Below are 27,805 nucleotides of genomic sequence, written 5' to 3'. Positions count from 1 at the left end.
CAGTGGTTAAACCCTAACCTTAGTCTAAATTAAAAAAACAGAAAAACTTTAACAATAATATAAAATTTATTTCATGGAACCAAAATTATTATAAAAAAATAGAATCTAGATCTAGACAAAACAAAACACTCAGGACATACAAAACAAACAGAACTCAACGAAACAAAACACCCAATTTCGGACCACCGTCCATACACCACAAACGTGACACAGAAACTCTTCAACACACAGGCCTCGACATTCCAGCAGAATGTCCCTCCCTGTCGACACCCCACATTCACGAACAAAGAAACCAATACTACGAACAAAGAAACCAATGCTACGCACAAGAAAATAGTCCCTAATACAACAATATTTTACATTCAGGATATAAAGCAAAGTGGAGCCACACTCCAAAACAAAGTTTGCATAAATAATAACATCAAAATATTAGCAAGACACAATAACCAGGCTATCAATCATTTTAAAATAAAAATCATATCAGCGCCATAATAGCAGACTACTTAACTAAAAACCACAACAATTCTCAAAGGAACACAAAAAGTGACATTCACCTTTTTGTAATAAAATAATAATTAAATAACTCCCCAGCCCCTTACATATATATATATATATGTATATATACGCATATTCGGTTACGTAAACAGATACATATAAATTACCTGAGTGAATAATGAAATTGAAGGAAACGAAAAAAATGAAATAATTCTGCATTGTGTAGTTTCTTTCTGTCTGTAAATATAAAAACAAGCAATAGATTTTTAGTTCTCCATTTAAATAATATGAAAGGTAAAAAGAAATATTGGATATATCGCAGAGCTGTAATTCTGTGAATATTTTGATATGTTCATAGATCTACTGATTACATAAATTCGTTGCAAGTTGTTTGAAACTTGAATGGTTTAATTGTTGGATGGATTAATTTGATTGTTTTCAAAGAATAAATAAATTTGATGAATATAAATACATAAATAAATAAATTGTGTAGATTGAGGAGACTAGCAGGCAGTGGCGTATCTAACGTAAAGCAAGTCATAGGGGCCCAAGGCAAATAGGGGCCCTTTTTCGAAAGTCTGAGGGGGGGTGCAAATCGAAAGTTTGCCCCAGGTCGCCGTGAAAGGTCGCTACGCCTCTGAGGGGCCCACCAACACTTTTTGCATAGGGGCCCAAAAATCCTAGCTACGCCACTGCTAGCAGGTTGGATGTATTGGATTGGATAAAAGGATGCATGGACGGTTTGAAGGATGGATGGATGGATAGATGGATGGTTTATTGTATGAACATATACTGCTCTAATTACTTTCTTGTATACAACGTAAAGAGGAAGTTTGTTTATCGTGTAAGAAATTAAAAATTGAGGTTTTCACATATCAAGACGTTTGACACCTAAATCGGTCGGAAAAACATAGTTTTGCAACAATTTTTAATAAATGTCCGTGTGTGTTTGAGTGTGGGTGTGTGGGTGTCTGTGTTTGTATGGATGTGTGTCTGTGAACACGATAACTTGAGTACTGTTACAGCCAGGTTGATGAAATTTCATGTACATGTGGTTTATTACATGTGTGGTTCTGTATGAAATTTTAGTGATTTCCTAAAATCTTATGTGGAACTTATTCTACTTTTGGTTTTTGAAATCAAGTAACTCGATTCTGTTTCAGCTTACTAGAAGTATTACTCTACGCTAGTTCCAATTTTTCAAAAAAAAGAAATCGCATATGAATTTATAAAGCACTGATATTCTGCACTATCATATACATTATTTGCAGTTCACTTGGTGCTCAATTCTTTTTTCTAAGAGATTCTTTACTATTTTTAAAAGTTTACGTTATTAAAAATTGATTCAAAATCATATCTATATCGCGAGTTGCCATTCCTCGCAGTGTTACAAAAGTATATTCGAGAAAATTGGGGGAGATCACTTTAATGAATGCATCGAAATAAAACGTTGACTTACCTCGTCTACAAGTAGAATAATGTGTGCTGCTCACAATGAAGCTATTTATACACGATTGTAGCTCCGCCCTTTTAAAGATTTATTACTAGCCAGGGAGAACAGGTAGCCAATGAAATTAATTTGCGCATAGTGTTAATTTTATGTTAACTCTCTTCGTTAATTCGCCAGACGTACTGTTTCGTATAGTGTAGTGTTTAAAATCCCGCGTCATGACAAAAGTACATCTGGACCAAACAATCACACCTTAGCAACAACCAAATGTAACATAATACCTTTTAGAGGCTTAGCTAGGAGGAGGGGAGGGGCGGCCGCCCGGTGCGCCGACCATAGGGGGCGCCAAAAGTGGTTGAAATAATTGAAAAGCTCATTTTAAGCTGCAGTTTTTAATTATAAACAAAGTTAAGAAATATGGGACGGAGAGGTATAGCGATAGAGAGCTGGACTGCTAACCCGTAAGTCTCGAGTTCGAATCCAGGTTCAAGTCAGTAGAAAGTCCCTGAGTCCACCCAGCTCTGATGGGTACCTAACTCACGTTAGGGAGAGTAAAGGCGGCTGGGCATAGTGCTGACCACACTATCTCTTCATAAGCCGAGGTCACAGAAACAAGTAAACTCTACTTCACTTGCCCCGTAGACCGTCAGGTTTGAAAGGGAAACTTTACTTACTAAAGTTAAGAAATGTAACGTCGGCATCAGTAATCAGTGTCTCTAACGTTGGAGGGACACGTACATATTCAGTTTCTAAGTTGAAATCAACACTTTTTCCAGCAACATATACGGTTTTAATTTCTGTTTCTACAAGCGATTCCGAAACATGTTCCAAATAGCACATTACTACTGGTACCGGCCTTAATTTCTCTAACGAAAAGTCCGGCACGTTTTCGAACACTTGAATTGAGCCCAAAACCTGTTGTAAAGTAAGTTGTGTTTCATCAAGGTTTAGGTACAATAACTTTGACCTCATCACAAAAGATGCGTTTGTAAAATTTGTGAGTGGACAGGTTGCTAACGAAATAGATATATTCTGCTCTGCTTGTAACTGTTCAAAATGATTATCACACAAGCGCGTCAGTGTGCAGTATCGCCGAAGCCTATTGATTGAAGACGTTTTAGCTCCCGAAATCAGGGATCCAATTTACAGTTAGCACCGGGTATTTATAGTTCTCTCAAGTTAGTCAACATTGAGAATGCCTTGCCAGGAAACACTGGGAGGCAGTGGACGGCCGTTACAGATACTTTAAATAGTGAGTAAGTAGACGGCCGTTACAGTTAGATTAATTATTTAGGTAATGGACGGCCTTTACAGATACTTTAAATAGTGAGTAAGTGGACGGCCGTTACAGTTAGATTAATTATTGAGGTAATGGACGCCTTTACAGCTAGGTTAATTATTTAGGTAATGGACGGCCTTTACAGATACTTTAAATAGTGAGTGAGTGGACGGCCGTTACAGTTAGATTAATTATTGAGGTAATGGACGCCTTTACAGCTAGGATAATTATTTAGGTAAGGGACGGCCTTTACAGATACTTTAAATAGTGAGTGAGTGGACGGCCGTTACAGTTAGATTAATTATTGAGGTAATGGACGGCCTTTACAGCTAGGTTAATTATTTAGGTAATGGACGGCCTTTACAGATGCTTTAAACAGTAAGTGGACGGCCGTTACAGTTAGATTAATTATTGAGGTAATGGGCGGCCTTTACAGCTAGATTAATTAGTGAGTAAGTGGACGGCCGTTACAGTTAGATTAATGAGTGATCTTACTACGTCGGATTTAAAATATATACTTTTAGGCACATAGGCTTTACATAAAACATCTTCAAGCAGAAAATAATTAAAACTTGTTTGTTTTTAATTGTTCTGTGATTTTTAGGTGATTTTTGTTTGTTACTTTTTTTAAAAATTGCTTTTACCTTGCCATGACCATTTAACTATTATAAACAAAATACTTTTTATAAATTTAATGTATAATAGTCTGTAAAGAAATTGTGGGACCCAAACATAATCGGGGTCTCCAGGCTACTGCTTTATTATCCATCCCCCCCCACCCTCCTTTAATCACTCACTGGCTGAGTATGTGTGTTTGTGTTTGATTGCAAGTGTGTCTGAGTGCGTTGGTGCAAGTTTGCGGTATGTATGTGTGGTTGTATTTCCTCATCAATCGGCTAGAAAAATATAAACGTCTGTACTTAATCAAACAGCGATAAGACAGGAAACTCATTTTGTTGTAAGTAAAGCTCAGTCTCTATAAGACTATAAATCTTAGTGTTTTAATTACACATGAATGCAAGTTATTTCATTTATATCACAAACTGGATTCAAAGGGAACACCTTAACATAACATTCTTTCTAAAAATAAACGGTTTATAAATTTATGCTCACTTGCTCTCTCTATATAGATTTGGATCGCAAACACATCGTAGAGTTCTGGGCAGGCTTCACTAGAAAGCTCTAATAGTGCTGAGGAAATATTTGTTTATTCGTAAACTTTTTTTAAACTGCAATTTAGGTTTTTGTGCGCGCACCCACATAGTGGCATTTTGATACATATACTTAGATTATCTAAATATCGATTAAAAATCGATTGTTAGCTTGGATCATCCATTGTGATTTGAGAGACTTTCTTTTGGATTATCCTTTTAATTTTTAAATACTGATTTGTTACTTTAAATATTACAAACATGAATTGCAACTAAGATGATGCTACGGCATATGATACACAAATCTGTTTTTTCGTTTCAGTTTTTAATAACCTAGATCCTAATTTGGATTATTTTAAAATAAAACACCGCTTCCTGAGTAAAACCCTTTTAGGTGCCTTTTAACAAACAGTTTAACCATTGAAATTAGCGCTAAATAGCTATAACTTCAAGTGCAAATTTTATTTTATTTTTGCAAAAAAATTAGACAGATGTACAGACGATAAGTACCCTAAAATTTGTGTTGAAATTACCCTGTTTTCACCATAAACTACAAATGTTATATAGGAAAATACGACTGGACAGTTGACCACTTTGTAGGTTTTTCCCGGATATTGCAAATTTTTTCTAACATCCCTAGGTGTTTTTCTACCACCTTACGAAGTATTAAGAGAGGGGTTGCGGTCGTTTCTTTTCGATATGTTGCTCATATAATTGTAACACATACCATGGTTGCATGTTAGGTGGGGAGACGTTATAATTTATTTGGTTGCGGCCCCTAGGGGACCGTACTGTTGATGTATTTTTTATTGCTCTTCCTTGAGCGCTTTAACCCATGTTCCCATGTCATGAGACCTCGGAGACTCTGGGTAGTTGTCATACCCCCCCCCCCCAAGTATATATAAAGTATGAGGGGGGTGCAAATCGAAAGTTTGAGGGGGAGGGGGTGTGCAAATCGAAAATTTGAGTGGGGGGTGTAAATCGAAAGTTTGAGGGGGGGGTGCAAATCGAAAGTTTGAATGGGGGGATGCAAATCAAAAGTCTGATGGGGGGGGGGGGGGGGGAAATCGAAAGTTTGTCCCCGGGTAAAAATTGTAAACCCCCCCCCCCCCCCCCCCTTGAGACGATCCTGGCTACGCCACTGATCTTTAGAGAAGTAATCTGTTGTTGTTTACATTTATTTTAGGGTTACATAACCACGTATGGCGTGGACATTCATGAACTAGCCATATATGGAGTTGCAATAAAGCCAGTACCTAACAACCGAAGCATCGTTTCGTTGTGTGTTATCTCTCAGGATCAGCCCTTTTAAACACTACACCTCAGTGGGTAATATCCCTATTGAGGCAGTGTTACATAAGGATAATTTCACTCGCGGTCATTTTTTAGCCCTCGTCGTGGTCTTTGAGTCTGATCCAACAGTTTTTTCAAACATTAAAATGATTAAAAACATGCAAAACATTAGACAGGTGTACAAAAGGTTAGTACCCTAAAATTTTTGTTGAAGCTACAAATACACGTAAAATACGAAGATTCAGTTCATACAACTTTCCAGATTTTTCACGGCTATGGCGAGTTTTTTCTGACACCTATAAGCGTTCTTCTAGGACCTCATGAAATATCAAAGTGGTCTGTTACGGGTGAGTTGTAGGTCAGATTAGAATAGGTTAGAATAGTCTAGAACTAGGGGAGAGTGCGTGTCTGAGTGGAGTTCACCCTACTGTGTAGTTACCCTTGCATGTTTATGTATTGTAATCCCAAGGTCGAATGCGGGTATAAAAGCGCGAGTGAACGATGGTAGGGGGTCAGTCAGCGGGTTAGTTGCTAGCGATTAAGACGAGGGCTACGCTTGAATGTATTTGAGACGGAATAAAAGTAGCCAACGAAGTCACGAAGCGTTGTTGTTTATCAGAAACCAACCCAGAACGAATCAGGGTCGTTCGGCAAAAAATTGTTGTTTGTTATATAGCTAAAATAAGGAGAATTTCACTAGTGGTCATTTTTTAGCACTCGTCGAGGGATTTGAGTCAAACCGACTCATTATTGGCATAGATTCTAGATTGAGATAAACATAGAGCTAGAATCTACTGCTGGCTTAAGTCTATTTTTCCGTAGATCTAGATCAGGGGTCTCCAAACTTTTTAGTCCGAGGGCCGCATTGACTATCAAATTTCAGTTAGGGGGCCAGTTTCTTCCGGGCATGTCTTTGATTTTTCTGGGCAAAGTTCCTCAGCCATCACCTATCAACGTTTTTTTCCGTGGACAAAAAAATCTCCGCGGGCCGGATGAGAGGACCTCGCGGGCCGCATCCGGCCCGCGGGCCGTAGTTTGGAGACCCCTGATCTAGATCTAGATAAAGTAAATTTTATTAGTTTAGGCCGAGAAAATTGTATACATTTCATAGCGTACGTCTGGATAAGTAGATCTAAATCAAATTTGAATGAAATATGTCATTTCTTTATATTTTCAAATTAGAAGATGACGTCATTAGTTTTGTGTTATTTCCGTAGTTCAAACATGTAGCATATGACGTAATTGTTTATTGCTATCTTGTCACGCCAATAAACACTTTATTTAGAAATGTGATTCCACATTCGAATATGCACATTTATTTTTATGTTCTTTCTTTAAATAACATTTATTTTATACATTTAAAACATCCACCGTAATATTTTCAACAAAAGTCTGTATCTTTAAGTTCTCCATATATCGCTGAACATACTGATCACATTGCCTTAAAAATTTGCTGACAGAGAGAGAGAGAGAGAGAAGTGCGTACATGGAATTTTATATATTAGGAATGCTATAAAAACAATATCGGGAATTTTATGTGGCTACCTGTATTTCTGTGTATACTTGCCAGACCGTCGCCATGTTGCTTTTGTGTAAAGTAACCAAAAGGATGAACGTTTAAAAACGTTATTATCAATTCAGCGATAAAGACTCCAAGCTATCGAATCAATATACTTGATTTAAGGGTTTAACCGTTATAACGGTAGGTAAGTGTCATTTTATAATAATGTGATGTATTACATAAGTAACGTTTTATTATGTTATTCAATGCGGAAGACAAAGCAGGTACTGATATTTAAGGTGTAGTTTTGGGAGATATATATATATATATATATATATATATATATATATATATATATATATATATATATATATATAATAGTATATATATATATATATATATATATATATATATATATATATATATATATATATATATATATATGTTGTGTATGTGTATATGTATGTGTATGTGTATATGTGTGTGTGTGACGCAATGCTATGAAGATTCAAATATAGGTCAAAAGTAGGCGACAGGTAGAATAATAGCCAGGAGGCGGCGTTAGCAGTGTTTATTGGAGCGTGTAGCGGACATCCGTGTGTTAGGATTGTGTTAGGAGATAGTTGGCTTGGTTTTTGAGACTGTAGAGTTAGTGTGTAGGACAGTAGAGTGAGTTAGGAGTAGGAGTTGATAACTGTGAATAAATAAACTGTAATATATATGTGAATTGGACTTGTATTAGGTATTATTCATTCCATTAAATCTGCTTTTTGCAGTTTTACCGTTGACCAGAGTTTCTTCTAGGCATCTCTTCAGGTGTGATCTACCGCCCCTCCCCCAAACGAGATGGAATTTATATAGTAAAAATATACTTTTACTAGTGTCGCCCCCCCCCTTTCCCGGATAATGTTGACCGCCCCCCCCCCCCCTCCGGAGAAAAAAGTCTGCCGTCGACTATAGTAGTACCCCCTAACCGCTATGCAGGACGGCCAATTAACAGATACCAAGTGCTCTGAAACTCTAGGCGCAAAACTGTGTAGTTAAAAGATCACACACTCTAGGGCGCCGCCCATAAGAAATGTTAATTGTATGTTTCCTAGAATCCTTCTCTTGAGTAATTTCATCAACTTTTATTTTTTTACCGTATATAAAAAAAAATTTTTAAAAATTTATATATATATATATATATATATATATATATATATATATATATATATATATATATATATATATATATATATATATATATATATATATATATATATACTAGCTGCATCCCGTGCTCCGCCACGGTAAATCTTTTTTAAATGTACCAACTTGGGAACAGAACAAAACTAAACACAACACAACACAAACGAACGCAAAAAAAAAACAACGAAAAAACAAACACAACACTCATACCAACACAAACACATCTTAAATGCAATCATAAAGGCATATTGCTCATAGTCTAGCCCGTAGCGCCAAATCACGCCCTTTCCGAGCGCCGGCGGACGCGTCTGACACAGTAAATTTGGCGTAGCGACTCCTCCCGGCGCCCGGAGACAAACTTTCGATTGCACCCCCCCCCCCCCTCAAACTTTTGATTTGCACCCCTTCCCCTCAAATTTTCAATTTCCACCCACCCCCTTAAACTTTAGCTTTGCACCCCCCACCCCCCTCCCCCAAACTTTCGATTTCCACCCCTCCCCCGCAAATTTTCAATTTGTTTTTCCAACCCATTTTGGCGCCCCCTAAGGTCAGCGCCCGCAGACATTTTCCCCTTCCCCTTGCTACGCCTCTGCTATAAAACCCCTAGCTTGTCCGCAAACCGAAAGATGGAATAATAATTAGTAAACAATACGTTCAGTGTATAAAATAAATTAAAAGCAGTATTTAGAATATCCGTGTTTTACCGACCATATTGCACTTTATAAATTCATGCATTTTTTTCAGTACTTTTTAAAATTTACAATAAAGTTTCATGACTAAAACCATTGCGCACCTAATGAACGTGATGACTTAATTTAATAATGGAGAATAGTTGATTAAAAATTATAATTAGTAAACAGTACATTCAGTGAATAAAATAAATAAAAGATAGCCTTTTATCAATCAATGCTAATAATAATATTCCAACAATAATGTACTCTTACACGTCAGCATAATTTGCATTCACATTTTGCTAATTATATTATTCCAACAATTATTCCGTCTTGCAGATTTTGCATTCACATTTTTAGCGTGAGTTCAATTTATCTTTGAATTACCTCCATTGGCAAAATTACTAAGCAGTTTAATTAGATTTTCTACCCTACTGTTATTATGTTATTAAAATGTATCCACTTTTTCTGGGAATATTAACGAAAACAATATTTGACATTGATCCTTTTAATATGTTTTAGCAATGTCCGTGTATTTAATATTCTCTTTACGTTATCCAACATTGTACAAACTGTGGAAATTATAAAATAGCTCTATGCCGTTATATAAACAAACTCTATTACTTATAATAAGACACTGCGGTACACTGAAAAGCACAGCATGGTGCGTTGTTTACTTTTATAGTCCCAAAATCTATAGCGATGACGGACAGACACAACCCGCTTATATTATAGATGTATATGTATATGTATATATATATATATTTATATATATATATATATATATATATATATATATATATATATATATATATATATATATATATATACTAGCCGTCCCGACCAGGCCCTGCTCTGGCTTCTGTGAAAAACCATTTTGTTAAAGACCATTACCTGTGTGTTTAGTAATCATCATAAACCCGGCATCGCCCACCCAAACCACAACCAACCAAAACCAAAACAACAAAACGCAAACATAACGCTAACACAATTACAAATACAAAAGAAAACAAAAACATAACAACAAACCCAACCACAACCACAAACACCAATACAAACACAAAGAAAGAACGAACAAAAAAGGAAACGAAAACATAAACCTAACAACAAACCCAACCACAAACACCAATACCAACAAAAAAAACAACAAAAAAGCAAACGAAAACAAACCAAATCCAAACGCAAAACCAACCAAAAACACAAATACAAACCCAAACAAAAAAACACAAACAAAAACGAAAAAAGAAAGAACAAAAAACGAACCAAATCAAAACGCAACCACTAACGCAAACCCACCTAAACACAAAGAAAACACTAACGCGAACATAAACGCCCGGGTCGGAATCACCTGTTTTAGCTTGATGAACGACTATAGTACCCCAACTTATTCATAGTCTTTTGCACTCACTTAAACGAACGCGCCTGTTTCAGTTTAATGAACAATTTTAATTTATCCAAGCTTATCCGTAAAATACCTACAACATTTGCACTTGATCAATCCCCGCTAATTATGTAATAATTTTTTTCCCACCACCTAAACAAAGTAATAAAAAGTAAATTATTTTCCAAGAATGCGATGGTATTAAAAAGGGAAGTAATTTGTGTTTTCCTAATTTATCAAAGGGAAGTAAATGCTATAGGAATAAATAAAGACAAAATTAGAATTTTTGTAAAAGATGATATTTTTTTAAAACTTGCGTTTACTGACCATGCCGAAAATTATTACTATAATTTGAAAAATGAAAACTATTTCCCAAAACTTTCAATATTAATTTTTTAACTCATAAATTTAGACAAATGCGCACGATAATTTTTTAACACTTAAATTTATGCAAGACCAACGACAAACGTATTACATACAGAGCTGAGCTTTATATATTACTAGCCGTCCCGGCCAGGCCCTGCTCTGGCTTCTATGAAAAACCCTTCTATTAAAGACCATCACCTGTGTGTTTAGTAATCATCATAAACCCGGCATTGCCCACCCAAACCACAACCAACCAAAACCAAAACAACAAAACGCAAACATAACGCTAACACAATTACAAATACAAACGAAAACAAAAACTTACAACAAACCAACCACAACCACAAACACCAATACGAACACAAAGAAAAAAGCAAACGAAAACAAACCAAATCCAAACACAAAACCAACCACAAACACAAACCCAAAGAAAAAAACAAACGAAAAAGCAAACGAAAACAAACCAATTACAAACGCAAAACCAACCACAAACCCAAAGAAAAAAAACACAAAAGAAAAAACAAACGAAAACAAACCAAATCCAAACGCAAAACCAACCTCAAACACAAATACAAACACAAACCCAATGAAAATAAAACACAAACGAAAACGAAAAAAGAAAGAACAAAAACGAACCAAATCAAAACGCAACCACTAACGCAAACCCAACCTAAACACAAAGAAAACACTAACGCGAATATAAACGCAAAGTGCTCACGGGGCTGAATCGCCTACTTCAACTTAATAAACGACTATAGTACCCCAACTTATTCATAGTCTTTTGCACTCACTTTAATGAACGTAGGCGCGAAACCGAACACGGGAGGCCCGGGACCCCAAAAAGCACCCTGTCTGGGCGCCAGAGGACGCACCATGACGTCACCGCCTGATTGAACTTAGTAAACGCCTATAGTGCATAACTTATTTATAGTCTTTTGAACTCACGCGAACGTAGATACCATAGCGTACACCGGAAGGCCCGGGGCGCCAAATAGCACCCTGTCGGGGTGCCGGAGGACGCCCGGATTTGATTCACTTAAAGACTATAGTAACCTTTCTTATCCATAGTCTATCGCACTGTTTAAAACAAAATTATGCAGCATAGCGCTCACATGATAGCCCAGGGTGCCAAATCAAACCGTGCAGGGGCGCCGGCGGACGCGCCTGTTTCAATTTAGTGAACAAAAATGATAATACTCCAAGCTTATCCGTAAATGGAAAGAAATAAACGTATATGATTTGTAGGACCTGGCTTATTAAATGTTATTGATTTAAAAAAAAAAATATTGAACAGTATGTTCAGTGTATAGAATAAATAAAAGGCAGTGTTAAAAATACCTAACGACATTGCACTTAATCAATCCCCGCTAATTATGTAATTATTATTTTTTTCTTAACACCAAAAACAAAGTAATAAAATGTAAATTCTTTCTTCTTAAGAATTTTTTTTTATTAAAGGGAAGTAACTGTGCAGTCAATACATTTCCGACACAATTTTAGAAATTTTATAAACGTCGATACACTTTTTAAAAATTTTATGTTGTGTTCATAATTGAAAATTATTTTTCTAAGTAAATAGAATGAAAATTGTTTTTAAAGACTTTCAATGGTAATTTTTTGACTCGTAAATTTAGACTATGAGCACGATAAAAAATCTAACACTTAAATCCGTAGAACTGTCAACGACAAACTTTTTTGCCACACGTTACAGAACTGAGCTTTATATATTAGACTAGCCGTACCGGCCAGGCCCTGCTCTGGCTTCTGTGAAAAACCTTTCTGTTAAAGACCATTACCTGTGTGTTTAGTAATCATCATAAACCCGGCATCGCAAACCAAAACCAAAACAACAAAACGCAAACATAACACTAACACAATTACAAATACAAACGAAAACAAAAACCTAACAACTAACCCAACCACAACCACAAACACCAATACGAACACAAAGAAAAAAACAAACGAAAAAGCAACGAAAACAAACCAAATACAAACGCAAAACCAACCACGAACACTAATACAAACACAAACGCAAAGAAAATAAAACACAAACGAAAACGAAAAAAGAAAGAACAAAAACGAACCAAATCAAAACGCAACCACTAACGCAAACCCAACCTAAACACAAAGAAAACACTAACGCGAACATAAACGCACAGTGCTCAGAGTCTAGCCCGGGGCGGAATCGCCTGTTTCAGCTTAATAAACGACTATAGTACCCCAACTTATTCACAGTCTTTTGCACTCACTTTAATGAACGTAGGCGCGAAACCGAACACGGGAGGCCCGGGACCCCAAATAGCACCATGTCTGGGCGCCAGAGGACGCACCATGACGTCACCGCCTGATTGAACTTAGTAAACGACTATAGTACATAACTTATTCATAGTCTTTTGAACTCACGCGAACGTATATACCATAGCGTACACCGGAAGGCCCGGGGCGCCAAATAGCACCCTGTCGGGGTGCCGGAGGACGCCCGGATTTGATTCACTTAAAGACTATAGTAACCTTTCTTACCCATAGTCTATCGCACTGTTAAAAACAAAACTATGCAGCATAGCGCTCACATGATAGCCCAGGGTGCCAAATCGAACCGTGCAAGGGCGCCGGCGGACGCGCCTGTTTCAATTTAGTGAACAAAAATGATAATACTCCAAGCTTATCCGTAAATGGAAAGAAATAAACATATAGGATTTGTAGGACCTGGCTTATTAAATGTTATTGATTTTAAAAAAAAATATTGAACAGTATGTTCAGTGTATAGAATAAATAAAAGGCAGTGTTAAAAATACCTAACGACATTGCACTTAATCAATCCCCGCTAATTATGTAATTATTATTTTTTTCTTAACACCAAAAACAAAGTAATAAAATGTAAATTCTTTCTTCTTAAGGATTTTTTTTATTAAAGGGAAGTAACTGTGCAGTCAATACATTTCCGACACAATTTTAGAAATTTTATAAACGTCGATACACTTTTTAAAAATTTTATGTCGTGTTCATAATTGAAAATTATTCTTCTAGGTAAATAGAATGAAAATTGTTTTTAAAGACTTTCAATGGTAATTTTTTGACTCGTAAATTTAGACTATGAGCACGATAAAAAATCTAACACTTAAATCCATAGAACTGTCAACGACAAACTTTTTGCCACACGTTACAGAACTGAGCTTTATATATTAGACTAGAATACCCGTCATCCGTTGGATAACTGTGGGTTTCGGGGGTCATCTATTAAAAAACATCACGTCTGTCACTCAGAGGCAGAGCGACCCTTCCCGGCGCCCGGGGACAAAGTTTTCGATTTGAACCCCCCCCCCCCCCCCCCCCGCAAGATTTCGATTTGAACCCCCCCCCCCCCCCTCAAACTTTTGATGTGCACCCCCCGCCCCCCCCACTCAAACTTTCGATTTGAACCCCCCTCAACCTTTCAATTTATTTTTCCAAACCATTTTGGCGCCCCAACATATGTCCCGCCTCGCCTCCCCTTCCCCCCCCCCCCCCCGCCTCCCCTCCCCTACCGTCCCCCCCCCCCCCCCCCCCTCCTCGCTACGCTACTGCAGTGTCACTTATCGTCACAAAAAACAGACCCCACATTCAAAAATGTTTTTTATCTTTTAAAAACACCGAAAACACCGATTTCGGACTATCCCTTCATATACTGACGTCACATGTGACCTACTCAACTCTACTTCACCTGCCCAGTGTCCCGCCAAGTCTCAGACAACATGTTTTTATCGTTTAAAAAACGATTCCAGCCGAGCATGTCTCTGACCACACTATCCTTTCATATGCTTAGGACAAAGAAACAGATGAACTCTACTTCACCTGCCCTGTATCCTGCCAAGTTCAGATAAGCAACTTTATCATTCACATCTAAAAAAAAAAAATTTAAAAAAAAATATCATTGACATATTGGTCTAGAACCTGTGCCACCCGCATGAGAGCCGACTACACTACCAACTTAGCTATTTACTCGTGACGTCACATGTGAATTTGTATACTATACTTTGAGTCTCCTTATGCAACTTGATTTACGCGCATAGATCTAGATCTAAGCCTAGTAGTAGTAACTTTCAAATTAAATTTTATCTTAAATTAGCCAAAGAAAGATTTATATAAAATAATTAAGGCCTGAAATAGATTCTAGATGTAGAATTTACATTAAGTCTAGATCTAGAATTTACATTGAGTCTAGTGACCTAGATCTAGGCTAGATCTAGATCTAGGCTAGTTTCATAACTTTCCTTCAACAGCTGATCTTTAGATCTAGAGAAATTTATTGTAAAACTAAATGAAAAAAGACAGTTTAAAATTGATATAAGTATTGGAACGTAATAAATACAGCAAACGGACGTATTGTTAAAGTTAAAGCCGACAGAAAATTAGCTTTAGAACGCGTTAAACATTGGAATGGGAACACAATCTTCTTCGATAGGCAGCCATTATCGATGTAAAAAAATAAACACATCATGTGACGTCACTGTTTCCGTTGAGTCTAGTGCCTTTAAAATCTTTTTTAAAAAATAGGGTTATTCTACGTATGAATAAATCAATAAATTAATTAACGTCTTTAAATAAATTTTTGATTAACAGTCTGTCTGCATTAAAAAATTATTCTCTACCTACATACTATTTTACAGCTCTCCAGATAGAGTAGAACATATCACAATAGTCAATCAGCCAAACAAAAAAAAAAAACAAACAAAAAACAAAAAAAAAAAAATATTCAAACATGTAAACAAACTTGAGTTTTAGTAGTATATAGATAGATAGATTTCTACATGACGTTTAGTTTAATTATAATTAAGTTATTTTGTTCTTGCTATTGTTACAGTTGTGTCTTTACAATCAAAGTCTTCACGTGAATAAGATGAAGTCCCCATCCATGTCAGTTTCTTGTATTGCAGGTCTCATTACATTCGTGTACCTCATTAATGGTATTTATTCTGTTTTGTTTTCTATGTAATGAGGTGTTAATTAATAAATAACAATCATTTTATCAACACAAGATAGAAAAAAAACTTTTTAATTAAGTTGGCCTTATTTTGTTGGAACAGTTTGACTACTTATGTACATTATTAATTTTTTATCTTTTTGTAACTATATTATGTATTGCATAGACCTAATTTTTCGGGTCTAAAATTTTCATTTGACATTCTGGCTAAGTTATTTCAATTTTTATTGTAATATTATTTTCATTGTTATTATATGTTCTCTTTTAAAAAGTTAAAAACATTTAAATGGTCACATATTATATGAGGCGTTTCGATTCCGTATATTGTTAGACGACAAACAAATGAGACTAAACGTTTAGCCTTATGTATCTAAACAAAGCCGATCTATAGAGTTTTAAAGCTACTTTTAACAAGCAGTTAATAATGCGCAGACACTATTTGAAACCTAAAACTCGGAGAGGATATGTTAGTTTTATATAATAAAATGTACTTAAATGTATACATATATTGTTACAGTACTTTTTTTAATTGTTTAAATTTTTTAAAACTTTTCGTGCTCCCAGTTGCACTAGTCCGCGCCAACCCAGTGCAAGACCAATGCAATACAGAAAAACCTTTCCCTTGTCCAGCCTACGGGATATGCTGTAGAGCAGATCAGTTTTGCTCTGATAAGAGCGGAACCTGTGAGGAATGTTTTCCTGTGAATATCTCAGAGAGAAAAGACAGACTCAAATTTTGTTATGACGAGCAACAGATGAAAAGAACAAATAGTAGGATGCGTGGTAACACTTGTGTTGGTGCTTGCACTACCGTGTTTAATATGACTGAAATAATCAACTACACCGGTAAGATTAGCTTTCATCATCATTTTAATTAAATAGTAACAGTGTTCTTTTTCATTTTAAACGGCGACTTTTTCATATTACTATTTGAAAGTTACCAAATATTATAAGGGTAATTGATATCCCTAAACCTACACATGATACACTTACTTTTATAGGAAACTTTAACTTATTCCTTCCTTCCTTTTTACTTTCTCGTATATACGAAGTATAGAGAAAGTCTTGTTTAATATTATTTTAATTTACGTTTATTTTGACTTTTTGACTTGAGTCAAAATTCTTTGAGTCACCACATTTCAAAGTAGTAAGCCTATATGTTACCGACAAATAAGAAAAAATCAGTTATTCTGTATTTACATTAGCCTGCCTATTGTCCCTTTATAGCTAATGAAATAATGCTAGAAAAAATAAACAATAAATTGTAATTTTCTTTTTTTTATATAGGTGAAGCTCCAAAGAAAACTGTGGAAGAATTAATAGCTGGTAAGTATGTGTGATGGAGAGGGGGAGGAAGTGGGGCGTGGTAGGGTCGTAGACTAATAGCCTGAGGCATCGAGTTCGGATCCACGGTTCGAGTCTTTAGGTCATACCTGAGTCCATCCAGCTGTAATGGGTACCTGACGTTAGGAAAACTAAGTAGGCTGGGCATAGTGCTGATTAAACTATCACCTTATACCTCGAGGTCATCGAAACAGATGAATTGTACTTCATCTGCCCGAAGTGTCTTGGAAAAGATTAAATATATCTTTATTAACTTGAAGCCGAAAATAAAGAAATATGTAAACCATAAGTAAATGAATGGGTTTATATAGAGTGTAGGTTTACATCTGGAAAAAATATCAAACAAAAAGGCAATAAAGGAAAAAAAAATGTCGAACACAATGTATGCATGCCTTACTTTAAAAAGAATAGTATTTTCGTACTTAGTACTTCTAAATGTGACTTTGATTTTGAATATACTTAAACTAGATATTTTAAATTTCTACTTACTGCAATTTGCAGTTAACGTTTCTAGCATTAGACTCTTGATAGCTGTCTTCTAATGTTGCAGATCACAACATCTCTATACACAAGCATTTGGAGGATCAAGGTCTCAATAGAATAGGTAGGATTTGATTTACCGAATACTCTTTTACCCGTCTTTTAGCCGAAGTAATTTAATCTATAACACTTTATCCACAAATATGTTTTTATTAACTAATTTGTCTGAGAACAAATACATTGTTGTAAATACATTAAATAGATTACTCATAAAAATGTCCTATGAACCAAAAAGAGCACAATCTTTGCCAAATAATAGGGCAACTTTGTAAGCAGTATTTTGTTTCAATTAACATAAATCTAACTTTCCAATTTTATAATGGTAGTATCTATTGATTATATCATTTATATATGTTGGACTACCTTATTTAGTTGTTTTACTGTAGACAACAGACAATGTCATCACAATTTGACAAAAGGATTATTTTACAAGGCGAAATCAAAATTTTCACAGATTTGATATTCAGAGCTTTAAAAATTACTGTGTAGATGATTATTCCTTGTAGTGTAGGCTATTTCTCGTTTCTATCCTGCCGACAATGCCTATTGTGACAGACGTGTGACGCACCTATTTAGATTACGTCAACCCTTTTCTGCAACTCCCAAATGCGACAGAGATGTGGAACCACCTGTGATGTATCGTTTTGTCCACAGCCAGGAATTTAGCTTCCACGCTGTGGACACAACAGTTGGCGATGATTTATCCAATTCATAAATTGTTGTCAGCAACATTTTTCAGGCGATGTGATCAGTATGTTCAGCGATATATTGAGTACTTAAATATACGGACTTTAGTTGAAAAGAATATAGTGGATGTTATAAATGTATAAACTAAATTTTATTTAAAGCAGGAAAATAAAAATAATGGCATATTCGAATATAGAAACACATTTCTATGCAGCCGGAAAAAGTGTTTATTGCCGTGACAGGAACGAAATAAACAATGACGTCACATGACACATGTTTAAACTAGGAAAGAACACGAAACTAATGGCGTCATCTTCCAGTTTTAGAGAGTATAAAGCACGGGTTCCCAACCTGGGGTACGCGAAGGTCTTTCTGGGGGGTCGCCAACTGGTATACTAAACCTTAGTAATTTGAAACAAAACATAAATATTTAGAAGAATTTTTTAAATTCGGCTTCATTAACATCATTGGAAATGTAATAGAGAAGAAACAAAGCGCACTGTACAAAGTTGTTCTCAGTCACGAATCGATGAAATCTTCAAAACTAAAACGTCATTTGAGACGAGTCATTCGGAACACACCAAAAAATATATGGAGTTCTTTCGTCGGTAAGAAGCTAGTTGCAAACACCAGAGACTTGATCGAACAGGAAGTTTTCACCAGCATTAGTGCAAGCATCAAATGAAGTCGCGATAGAAAATGCCAATTAAAAAAAAACAATAGGAGAAAATCTCATCAAACGCTGCATGCACGTAAATGTTAAATAACACGTTTTTATTTAAATTAAGCTTTCACCATTGTTTGCTTTTCAAGTTGATAAATCAACTGACGTGAGTTTGTGTTCGCAGTTGCTGGTCTGTGTCTATATTCATGCGGATGATAGCAAAGAAGAGTTGCTCTTTTGTGAAGATAGCATGTAGAAAATAAATACGTTTTTTGAAACTGGATGATTAAAATGGGTTAAAACTGCTGTGTGGGGCTTATACGGATGGTGCGCCATCTATGTTTAGGTCAAAATCGGGCTTTCAGAAAACAGAAAAGATTTTGCTCCCTAACCACTGCCCTAACCAATCGACATCAAGAGTCCATTGCTAGTATAAGTCGTACATTATATAAAATCTGGAGCATTCAAAGAACTAAGCAAAGACATGAATAAAGATCACGAGGTTCTGCTCTTCTACACTACAGTACGCTGGCTGTCAAACGAAATGTTGTGAATTGTGTTTTAGAATTGAAATATCTGTAATCAAATTGTTCTTGGAAGTGCAAAGGAAACAAGACTTTTTGGTATACTTATAACGACATAGAGTGGTTGGAGAGAGTATCATACCTAGCAGATGTGTTCGAGCAGCAAGATAAGCTTAACCTGAAGCTTCAGGGAAAATAAACGATTATTATAACTTTCCATGATAATCTCGGGGCATTTTTATCAAAGCTGCAAAATCAGTAATGAAAATAAATCTTGGAAATATTGTAAATTTGTGAAACTCTGCGGTCTGGTAGATGATTCTGATTGTGAGATAATAAAAATTTAGTGAATAGTATGCAATTTTACTCATGCTATTAAAACAGTTATCAAGAGTAGTTCATATTGAAAGTCTACTAGAAAATCTTATTATAGTGCTTATTAATTTCCATACTAATTTCGGCTTTTTAATTCTATGGGGGTCGCGGGTCACTTACTTTTTATAAAAGGGGGTCGCCACTCGAAAAAGGTTGGGAACCACTGGTATAAAGAAATGAACTATTTCATTCAAATTTGATTTAGATCTACGTATCAAGAAGTACGCTATGAAAAGTATACAATTTTCTCGGCCAAAGTTAGTATAAATTAAAAATAATAACCTGAATACCGTTGAACAGCCGGTTTTTTAACGGAATCATTTAAGTCGCTTAATCAGTGTGCATTTAATATGGTGATGTATTGACTAATAATGTAAATAATTTGGTTTTTCTAATAGATATTGGTAGACTATGTTATTTTTAATGTGTCGGATTTTTAGCTATTCAGTTATTTCTTTGCTTTGTAACTAATATCGTTCAATGTGTATTAAAGCACATAGCTTTTTGACCAATGGCAATTTTATAAAATATTTTTCTCAAAGAAGTATAACATTACAATATATACGCCTGTAATTCACGTTTAACGGGAACCTACCGCTAGTCTACTATAAAATTTCATCTGCCTTAAAAATATTTCATTCAAATAAAAAATGTCAATGTTGTGACATTAACCATCAATACAATAGATTACTAACCATGTCTGTTCTAGTTTATTTTTATTTATTTTTTTCAGATGAAAATCAACGTTGGATTCATAAGTTAGAGGAAAAATTAGAGATCCTTAAAGAATCCGGTATTTTGTTGTCTTTTAACATTCTTTTTATGTAGATACACGCTTTATAAAAGTTTCTTTAGTAATTCTTTTTTAAATCGACTATGGAAAAACCATTACTAAAATTTGTTTTCTATTCAGTAAATATTGTTAACCGTTTGATTTTTTTTACAGATTACACGAAATCCGTTGTTTTTGGAATAATTGGTATTCAATTTTTTACTGTTTCTATACATTAGTGCATTAAATTATTTTAACTGCATATTCAGAAACTTACAATACATCTTTCCATTTTAAATTAGAATCGTCTAACGAATTAGTAAAAAAATAATTTTCCAAGCTTTTATTTAACTCATTGTCTCTGTCGTCAGTATGTCTGTCTGTCTAGAATCAAACACCCGAGCGAAATTTCAACGTTGGCACGTAGGTCAAGACATGAAGACAATGCAACTTGACATTGAATTTGAAGTAATTTGTTGCCTAATTTTTTTTTATGAATTAATTAAAATCGTGTTCAAATTAGTAGGCTGTCTCAATAAATTATTCCGCGCTATTAGACACGCGTCATCACGTTCATTACGTGCGCATGTATTGTATTGTATTGTATTGTATTGTGTTGTGTTGTGTTGTGTTGTGTTGTGTTGTGTTGTGTTCTGTTGTGTTGTGTTGTGTTGTGTTGTGTTGTGTTGTGTTGTGTTCTGTTGTGTTGTGTTGTGTTGTGTTGTGTACTGTACTACACTGCACTGCACTGCACTGCACTGCACTGTACTGTACTGTACTGTACTGTACTGTACTGTACTGTACTGTACTGTACTGTACTGTACTGTACTGTACTGTACTGTACTTTATTGTACTGTACTGTACTGTACTGTACTATACTGTACTGTACTGTACTGTACTGTACTGCACTGTACTGCACTGCACTGCACTGCACTGCACTGCACTGCACTGTACTGTACTGTACCGTACCGTACCGTACCGTACCGTACCGTATCGTATCGTATCGTATCGTATCGTATCGTATCGTATCGTATCGTATCGTATCGTATCGTATCGTATCGTATTATTACATGGCATTGCATCGCATTGCATTGCATTGCATCGCGTTGCGTTGCGTTGCATTGCACTGCATTGCATTGCATTGCATTGCATTGCATTGCATTGCATTGCATCGCATTGCATCGCATTGCATTGCATTGCATTGCATTGCACTGTACTGCATTGCACTGCATTGAATTGCATTGCATTATATTAATTTAAAAATTCATAAAAAACGTTTTAATAACAAGCTTTTATGTAATGATGCACTAAAAAGTAGAAAATAAATTATAGACTACTATTTAAATAACTATAAAGAAAAGCGTGGGTCTCTTCTCAAATATTAGTAAGGTATCCAATAGATACTAAAGTGACCCACGCTTTTCTTTATAGTTATTTAAATAGTAGTCTATAATTTATTTTCTACTTTTTAGTGCATCATTACATAAAAGCTTGTTATTAAAACGTTTTTTATGAATTTTTTTTCAGTACTTTACATGTTTTATTTACAATAGTGTTACATGACTAAAAACCATTGCGCGCCTACTGAACATCACCTTCAGTAGGCGCGCAATGGTTTTTGAACGCAGCCATTACGTGATGGCGCAGCTTTTGAAGGTGATGACGCGTGTGGTGTGGTTGGCTAGACATGCCTACTAATTCGGTCCAAATTTTAATTAATTCATAAAAAATTAATTAGGCATCCAATTAAGTCAAATTTAGTTTCAAATTGCATTGTCTTCATGTCTTGACCCACGTGCCAACTGTGAATCGTATCGGTCAAGTAGAACTGTCCGAATTTTCACTCCTGCGTTTCCGTCAAGACAGACTGACGACAGACTGTCGACAGAGGAAGTGAGTTAAATAAAAGCTTGTAATAAAAACAAAGAATTTTTGTTTTGTTTTCTCGATACAGCCAGCCTCTCATTGCTACTTGCAATTATAGCAATCAGTGCCAGTATCTATCTATTTAGGAGGTCGACCCGGAGGAAAAAGAAGTACCAAACAGATTTAAGCGGTAGGGTTATTCTTTGAAGGGTTTTCATTTCTCAACCGCATTTACACAACTTTATATTCAGATGATTTTCTAGTCTCTATGTATTGCGGCTGTAAATGAGATGTATTTTTTCTATAAGATATATTTGTTAAAACACGTATTACAGTTTATAGCAGTTAAAATAGATAGGGAACAGTAACACAATTCGCCAAGTAAGTTTGTTAAAAAATTTTCTCATATACTGTGTAGGTCAGTATAAATAATTATTATAAATTATTTGTTTACAGAAACTAAAAACCTGATGACTAGCGCGTTCGACCTGGACGACATTAATAGTTCATTAAGCAAAACTAAACAGACCTTACTTGATGAGCTACAAACAAACCTAACTAACGAATTGAACTTGGAAGACCACAATAGTAAATTAAGCAGAACTAAAACGTTGCTGTCTAATGACTTAAACACAAAGCTAACCAATGAATTCAACCTGGAAGATGACAATAGTTCATTAAGCAAAACAAAAAAGTTGATTTCTGATGACCTAAATACAAAGCTAACCAACGAATTTAACCTAAACGACGACAATAGTTTAGTAAGCAAAGTACTGTTATCCTTTAAAGAGGAATTGAAAACTGCAGTAAATGAGTCTTCTTCACAAGTTGTAAAAGAAGAAAACTATATTAAGAACTTAGATCTGAAAGCGGAAGTGACGACCGAGAATGATAATCCTCAACCCTTACTAGACATAAAAAATGATGGTAATTTTTATTTTAAAAAGCATATTCAATTTAAATACAAATCTATTTTAATAGCTTTAATATAATTTTAATATAAAATAATGAGTTAGTCATGTTGCCTATTCATTGTTGGTGTTAATTAGGCCTACATAGTTTTCAAAGCGAATTTTAATTATTAATCTTGTTTTTGAAATCCCTGTAGGCCTTTTTTTAAACAAGCGTGAATAAGACCTTTTTCTAATGATTAAAACTGTATTTTATATATTTATCGGTTGAATTAGCAAAATAACTATACTTAATTTCGTTTTGGGAAACTTCAGAATTGTATATACCGTATTTAGTGTTATGAACAGCTGCAAATGATCTCCAAGTGAAGTTGCTATATGTAGATTTTTTTAAAGAGCTACAAGAGTCAGATTCTCTAGAAAATGAACAGTTGTGGAAAAGATTGTCCACGTGACACCACGCAAGTTTAATGCAAAAAAAAAGGATGCAACTAAAAAATTCTCTCTCTTCTGACTCTCATACTCAGGCAATAATAAAATCTATTAAGAGTGATTGAAAGTAATTAAATTAGCCAATGATGTTTTAAAAGGAAAAGCTGAAAGAAAACGTTCACAAGGATAAATGCGTAAAGTTATTCTTTGTCTTTGTGTGCAGTTTTCTTTTCTTTCAATTTGTTTATATATATATATATATATATATATATATATATATATATATATATATATATATATATATATATATATATATATAAGTAAGTAAATAAATATCTACTGTATGTTCTCAGAAATAAAGATTAGTCCGAAAGATGTGGATGTACACCCAAACGCACTTCAACGGTAAGTAGATTATTTTTTTAAAAATTATTATTCTTACATAATTTACACTTTTAATGGAGGCATACGAAAAATTGTAAACTCTTTCTTTTTTTTTAAACATCACTTGTTGCGCTTTAACAAATATGCCAAAATAAATGAAAGCATACACTAACTACATAATAGAACTGCCAACAATATTTCATCAGTTTGGTTAACTTTAGCCGAATCCACACATTTAATATGCATCGGAATCGAGATTCGTAAAACTACTAGACACCCTCAGGCATACCCCCACACCCACCTACATCACCGCCCCCCACACACACACACACAAACACTAATACACGCGCTCACACGCAAGAGATTATACACCGTTTTATGTTTAGATTTGGAAAAAAAATGACTACAAGTCATTTGACAGTTTTTTATCTATTTATTTCTATCTGTAATGTTTATTTTAAGAAGAATGTGTCATTTAATATCATTGTCTTACTCAATCTATTAATTATGCTAAACCAAACAATCCCGAGTTAGGGCCCCATCAAGATGAGACTCATTAGTTTTGAACAGCAAACTAAATTGAAAACTCCAAACTCCACTGCCCCCGTGAATGGAAATACAAAAACAAACGCAAGCGATAAACTATGGATACGATGGGCTACAATATTCGTTCACTAAATTGAATCAGGCGCGTCCACCGGTGCTATTTGGCGCCCGGGGATATCCTGTAAACACTATGGCGCTTACGTGCTTTTTAAACAGCACCCAACAATATCGATAAAGTGGTACACGACATTTGATGATTGAAACGAGCCAGGGGCCGTTCGCGGCGCCGTGCTGTAATATAATAGGGGTCCCATGAGAGCGCCAAGCTACATACATATATATATATATATATATATATATATATATATATATATATATATATATATATATATATATATATATATATATATATATACATATATATATATATATATATATATATATATATATATATATATATATATATATATATATATATATATATATATATATACATATATATATATATATATATATATATATAGGCCTTACATACACACACACACACATATATATATATATATATATATATATATATATATATATATATATATATATATATATATATATATATATATATATACATATATATTGGACCAAACCCATCTGACACAAATATATAGAATGATCGCTAACCCATATTTTAATGTTTAAATGACTAAATTATTTCTTACCTAATTGATAAATTAATTAAATGATTAATTTGCTCATTCATACGTCTATTTGTTCTTTTTTTCATATGCTCATTTGATTACTCTTTCGCCCATTCATGTAGTTATTCATCTTTTATACATTTTTAATTGATTTATTCATTTTATTGTTCAGTTATATTTTTATATTCTACAAATTCCCCACAGAACAGACAAAAGACACAAGACCAAATGATCTATGTATCGAGGCGAGTGTTAAAACGATAGTTTCATAACTTGTGGAAATGTATCAGACAAGCACCGAATAGTGCTTATTAAAATGTGTTACAACATTTGTTTTTAATTGTTAGTTTTCATTAGAATAAATTTATCTTATTTAATTTTTTTCTGGTTGAAAGAAAACATGTTTGGAAACTTGCTTTATGTTGTTTTCTATTATGATATCGGACACCAGTTTATTAATTTTGTGTAGCTCTCATGTTATATTTTTAACTAGGATTAATTGAAAATATATAATAGTTGATTTAATTCTTCATCTTTTTATTAAGTGGATATGCTCCGTAAAAAAAATCACAAAATTTCTGGTTTTTCGTCATGATGGGTTTTTTTTGCCATTTCGGATACCTTGTTCATTTTTTTACTTTCTCGTATATACGAAGTATAGAGAAAGTATTGTAATCGTGCACAAAAATCACTTGAAATAATAATTTTAACAATTTTCACCGTATTACACCTCAGTCCTGCATCACATCCGAAGTAAAGAGGACTTATTTTAATCGGGCAAAAATTATCAATTCAGATTTATCAAAATTAAGAGGTATTATGCGTAATCCAGTCTGAAAAACTGGGCTTTGCAATTCTGTCCGTATGTCTGTGTTTCTGTGTTTGTCTGTGTTTGTGTATGAGTGTAAACACGATAACTTGAGTACCGTTACAGCTAGGTTAATGAAATTTCATATATAAGTATTTTATCAAAATCGTAGATCCGTATAAACTTTTGAGCGATTTCCGATAACCGGAAGTGGTACTTTTTCTACTTTGAATTTTTCAAAAACCTATAACTTGAGTGCTATTTAAGATAGATAAATGAAATTTCACATGTAAGTAAAAGATCTAATTCTCTACCATCTGTTGAATTTTGAGTAATTTCTGTTGACCGGAAGTACTAATTTACGCTACTTCCGATTTCTCAAAAAACTAATGTAAATTTTTTAAGTATTTATAATATTGCGCGCTATTATGCACTTTTTTATTTGGCGTTCACTTGGTGTGCAATTTTTTTGTCTACGAGATTTTATTCTATTTTTAAAACTTTAAGTATTTAAAATGGATTAAAAATCATGTCTATAGCCCGAGTTCCCATCCCTGCTATTTTGTATAAGAATATTCGAGAAAGTTTAGGGGAGATCACTCCCGGTTTATTGTATTAAGAAAATTATAGCTTTAATGAGAAATGAAAATTGTATGTTTTTAAAATACCATTTTAATGAGCCTATTAATTAAAAATAATCAATTTTCCCAATCTTATAAAAATAAACAATGGGCGATTTTTACCATTGAAAATTCTTATTAAAATAGATGGGTATATCCGTTTAATATCCGTCATAAAATTGTATTTGGCATCATTGGAAATCTAGATTCCTCATTTATTTGATAATCTTAATTTCCATCATCTCGGAAACACACAAAGCTTACAATCGGCTTTGCAGTTTACACAGATATGCTATTTTCGCGACCTACTTTTCGTTACTTTTAGACGGTTTTCTCAGTTCGCAGGTTTTTTAATACTAAAACGCCTACTACTTTTTTTTATCAATTACACTATGCCCACAATATTTTCAGTAATTGTTCTTAATGCAAAAATACAAATTTTTGTCACGATGGAATTGTGATAGCTTTCATAGAAAAAATATATGATAAATAATATGCAAATTTCGAAACTTTTGAATACTAAAAAAGGTATGATATTTTAGACCTTGTGAAGTGTCTTAATATCAGCTATTTCAAAAAATTGTCGTGACAAGTTTTAATATATACTGAAATATAAACAGTTTAAATTTGATTGCTAAAAGTTCACAAATAAAAAAGGTTTAGCATTTTTTAAAGTACCGACAATTTTAAAATGATGGAGGAGGTTTATTTTCGTCTCCATGACAAGCGAAATTGTTGTCAACCCTTTTTTACTGTTTAATACTTACTTTCATGTGCCAATCATGGTAAAAGTGTTCAAAAGGCTTTAGATCTTAAAATGTAAAAAAAATAGAAAAACAAAAATAGCAGATGCACGTAATTCTCTTAAATAGTGTGTGCATTTAAATGGTGCTGTGTTAACT

The 27,805-nt window shown here is 34.3% G+C and overlaps 1 protein-coding gene across 2 annotated transcripts; it reads left to right on the top strand.

The window, feature by feature from the left end:
* The first annotated feature begins 7,242 nt into the window (after positions 1–7,242).
* Positions 7,243–26,297, top strand: LOC131930118 (uncharacterized). Of its 2 annotated transcripts, none has more exons than XM_059286493.1 (11): positions 7,243–7,374; positions 15,619–15,721; positions 16,303–16,584; positions 17,026–17,064; positions 17,633–17,686; positions 20,606–20,665; positions 20,819–20,851; positions 22,599–22,700; positions 22,967–23,437; positions 24,207–24,258; positions 25,685–26,297. In XM_059286493.1, exons 2-11 carry the CDS (start codon positions 15,655–15,657, stop codon positions 25,737–25,739), a joined length of 1,215 nt encoding a protein of 404 aa, XP_059142476.1. In that variant the 5' UTR covers positions 7,243–7,374; positions 15,619–15,654; the 3' UTR covers positions 25,740–26,297. The 2 variants fall into 2 exon arrangements, with proteins under 2 accessions (XP_059142476.1, XP_059142477.1); XM_059286494.1 differs by having other exon boundaries at positions 25,680–26,297.
* The last annotated feature ends 1,508 nt before the right edge of the window (positions 26,298–27,805 follow it).

The sequence above is a fragment of the Physella acuta genome, unplaced genomic scaffold (genome assembly GCF_028476545.2).
Source record: "Physella acuta isolate Inbredline_101_S28 unplaced genomic scaffold, ASM2847654v3 ptg001720l, whole genome shotgun sequence".
Classification (NCBI taxonomy): domain Eukaryota; kingdom Metazoa; phylum Mollusca; class Gastropoda; family Physidae; genus Physella; species Physella acuta.
Note: the sequence above shows the minus strand (reverse complement) of the source record. Positions and strands in the feature narration are given on the sequence as shown.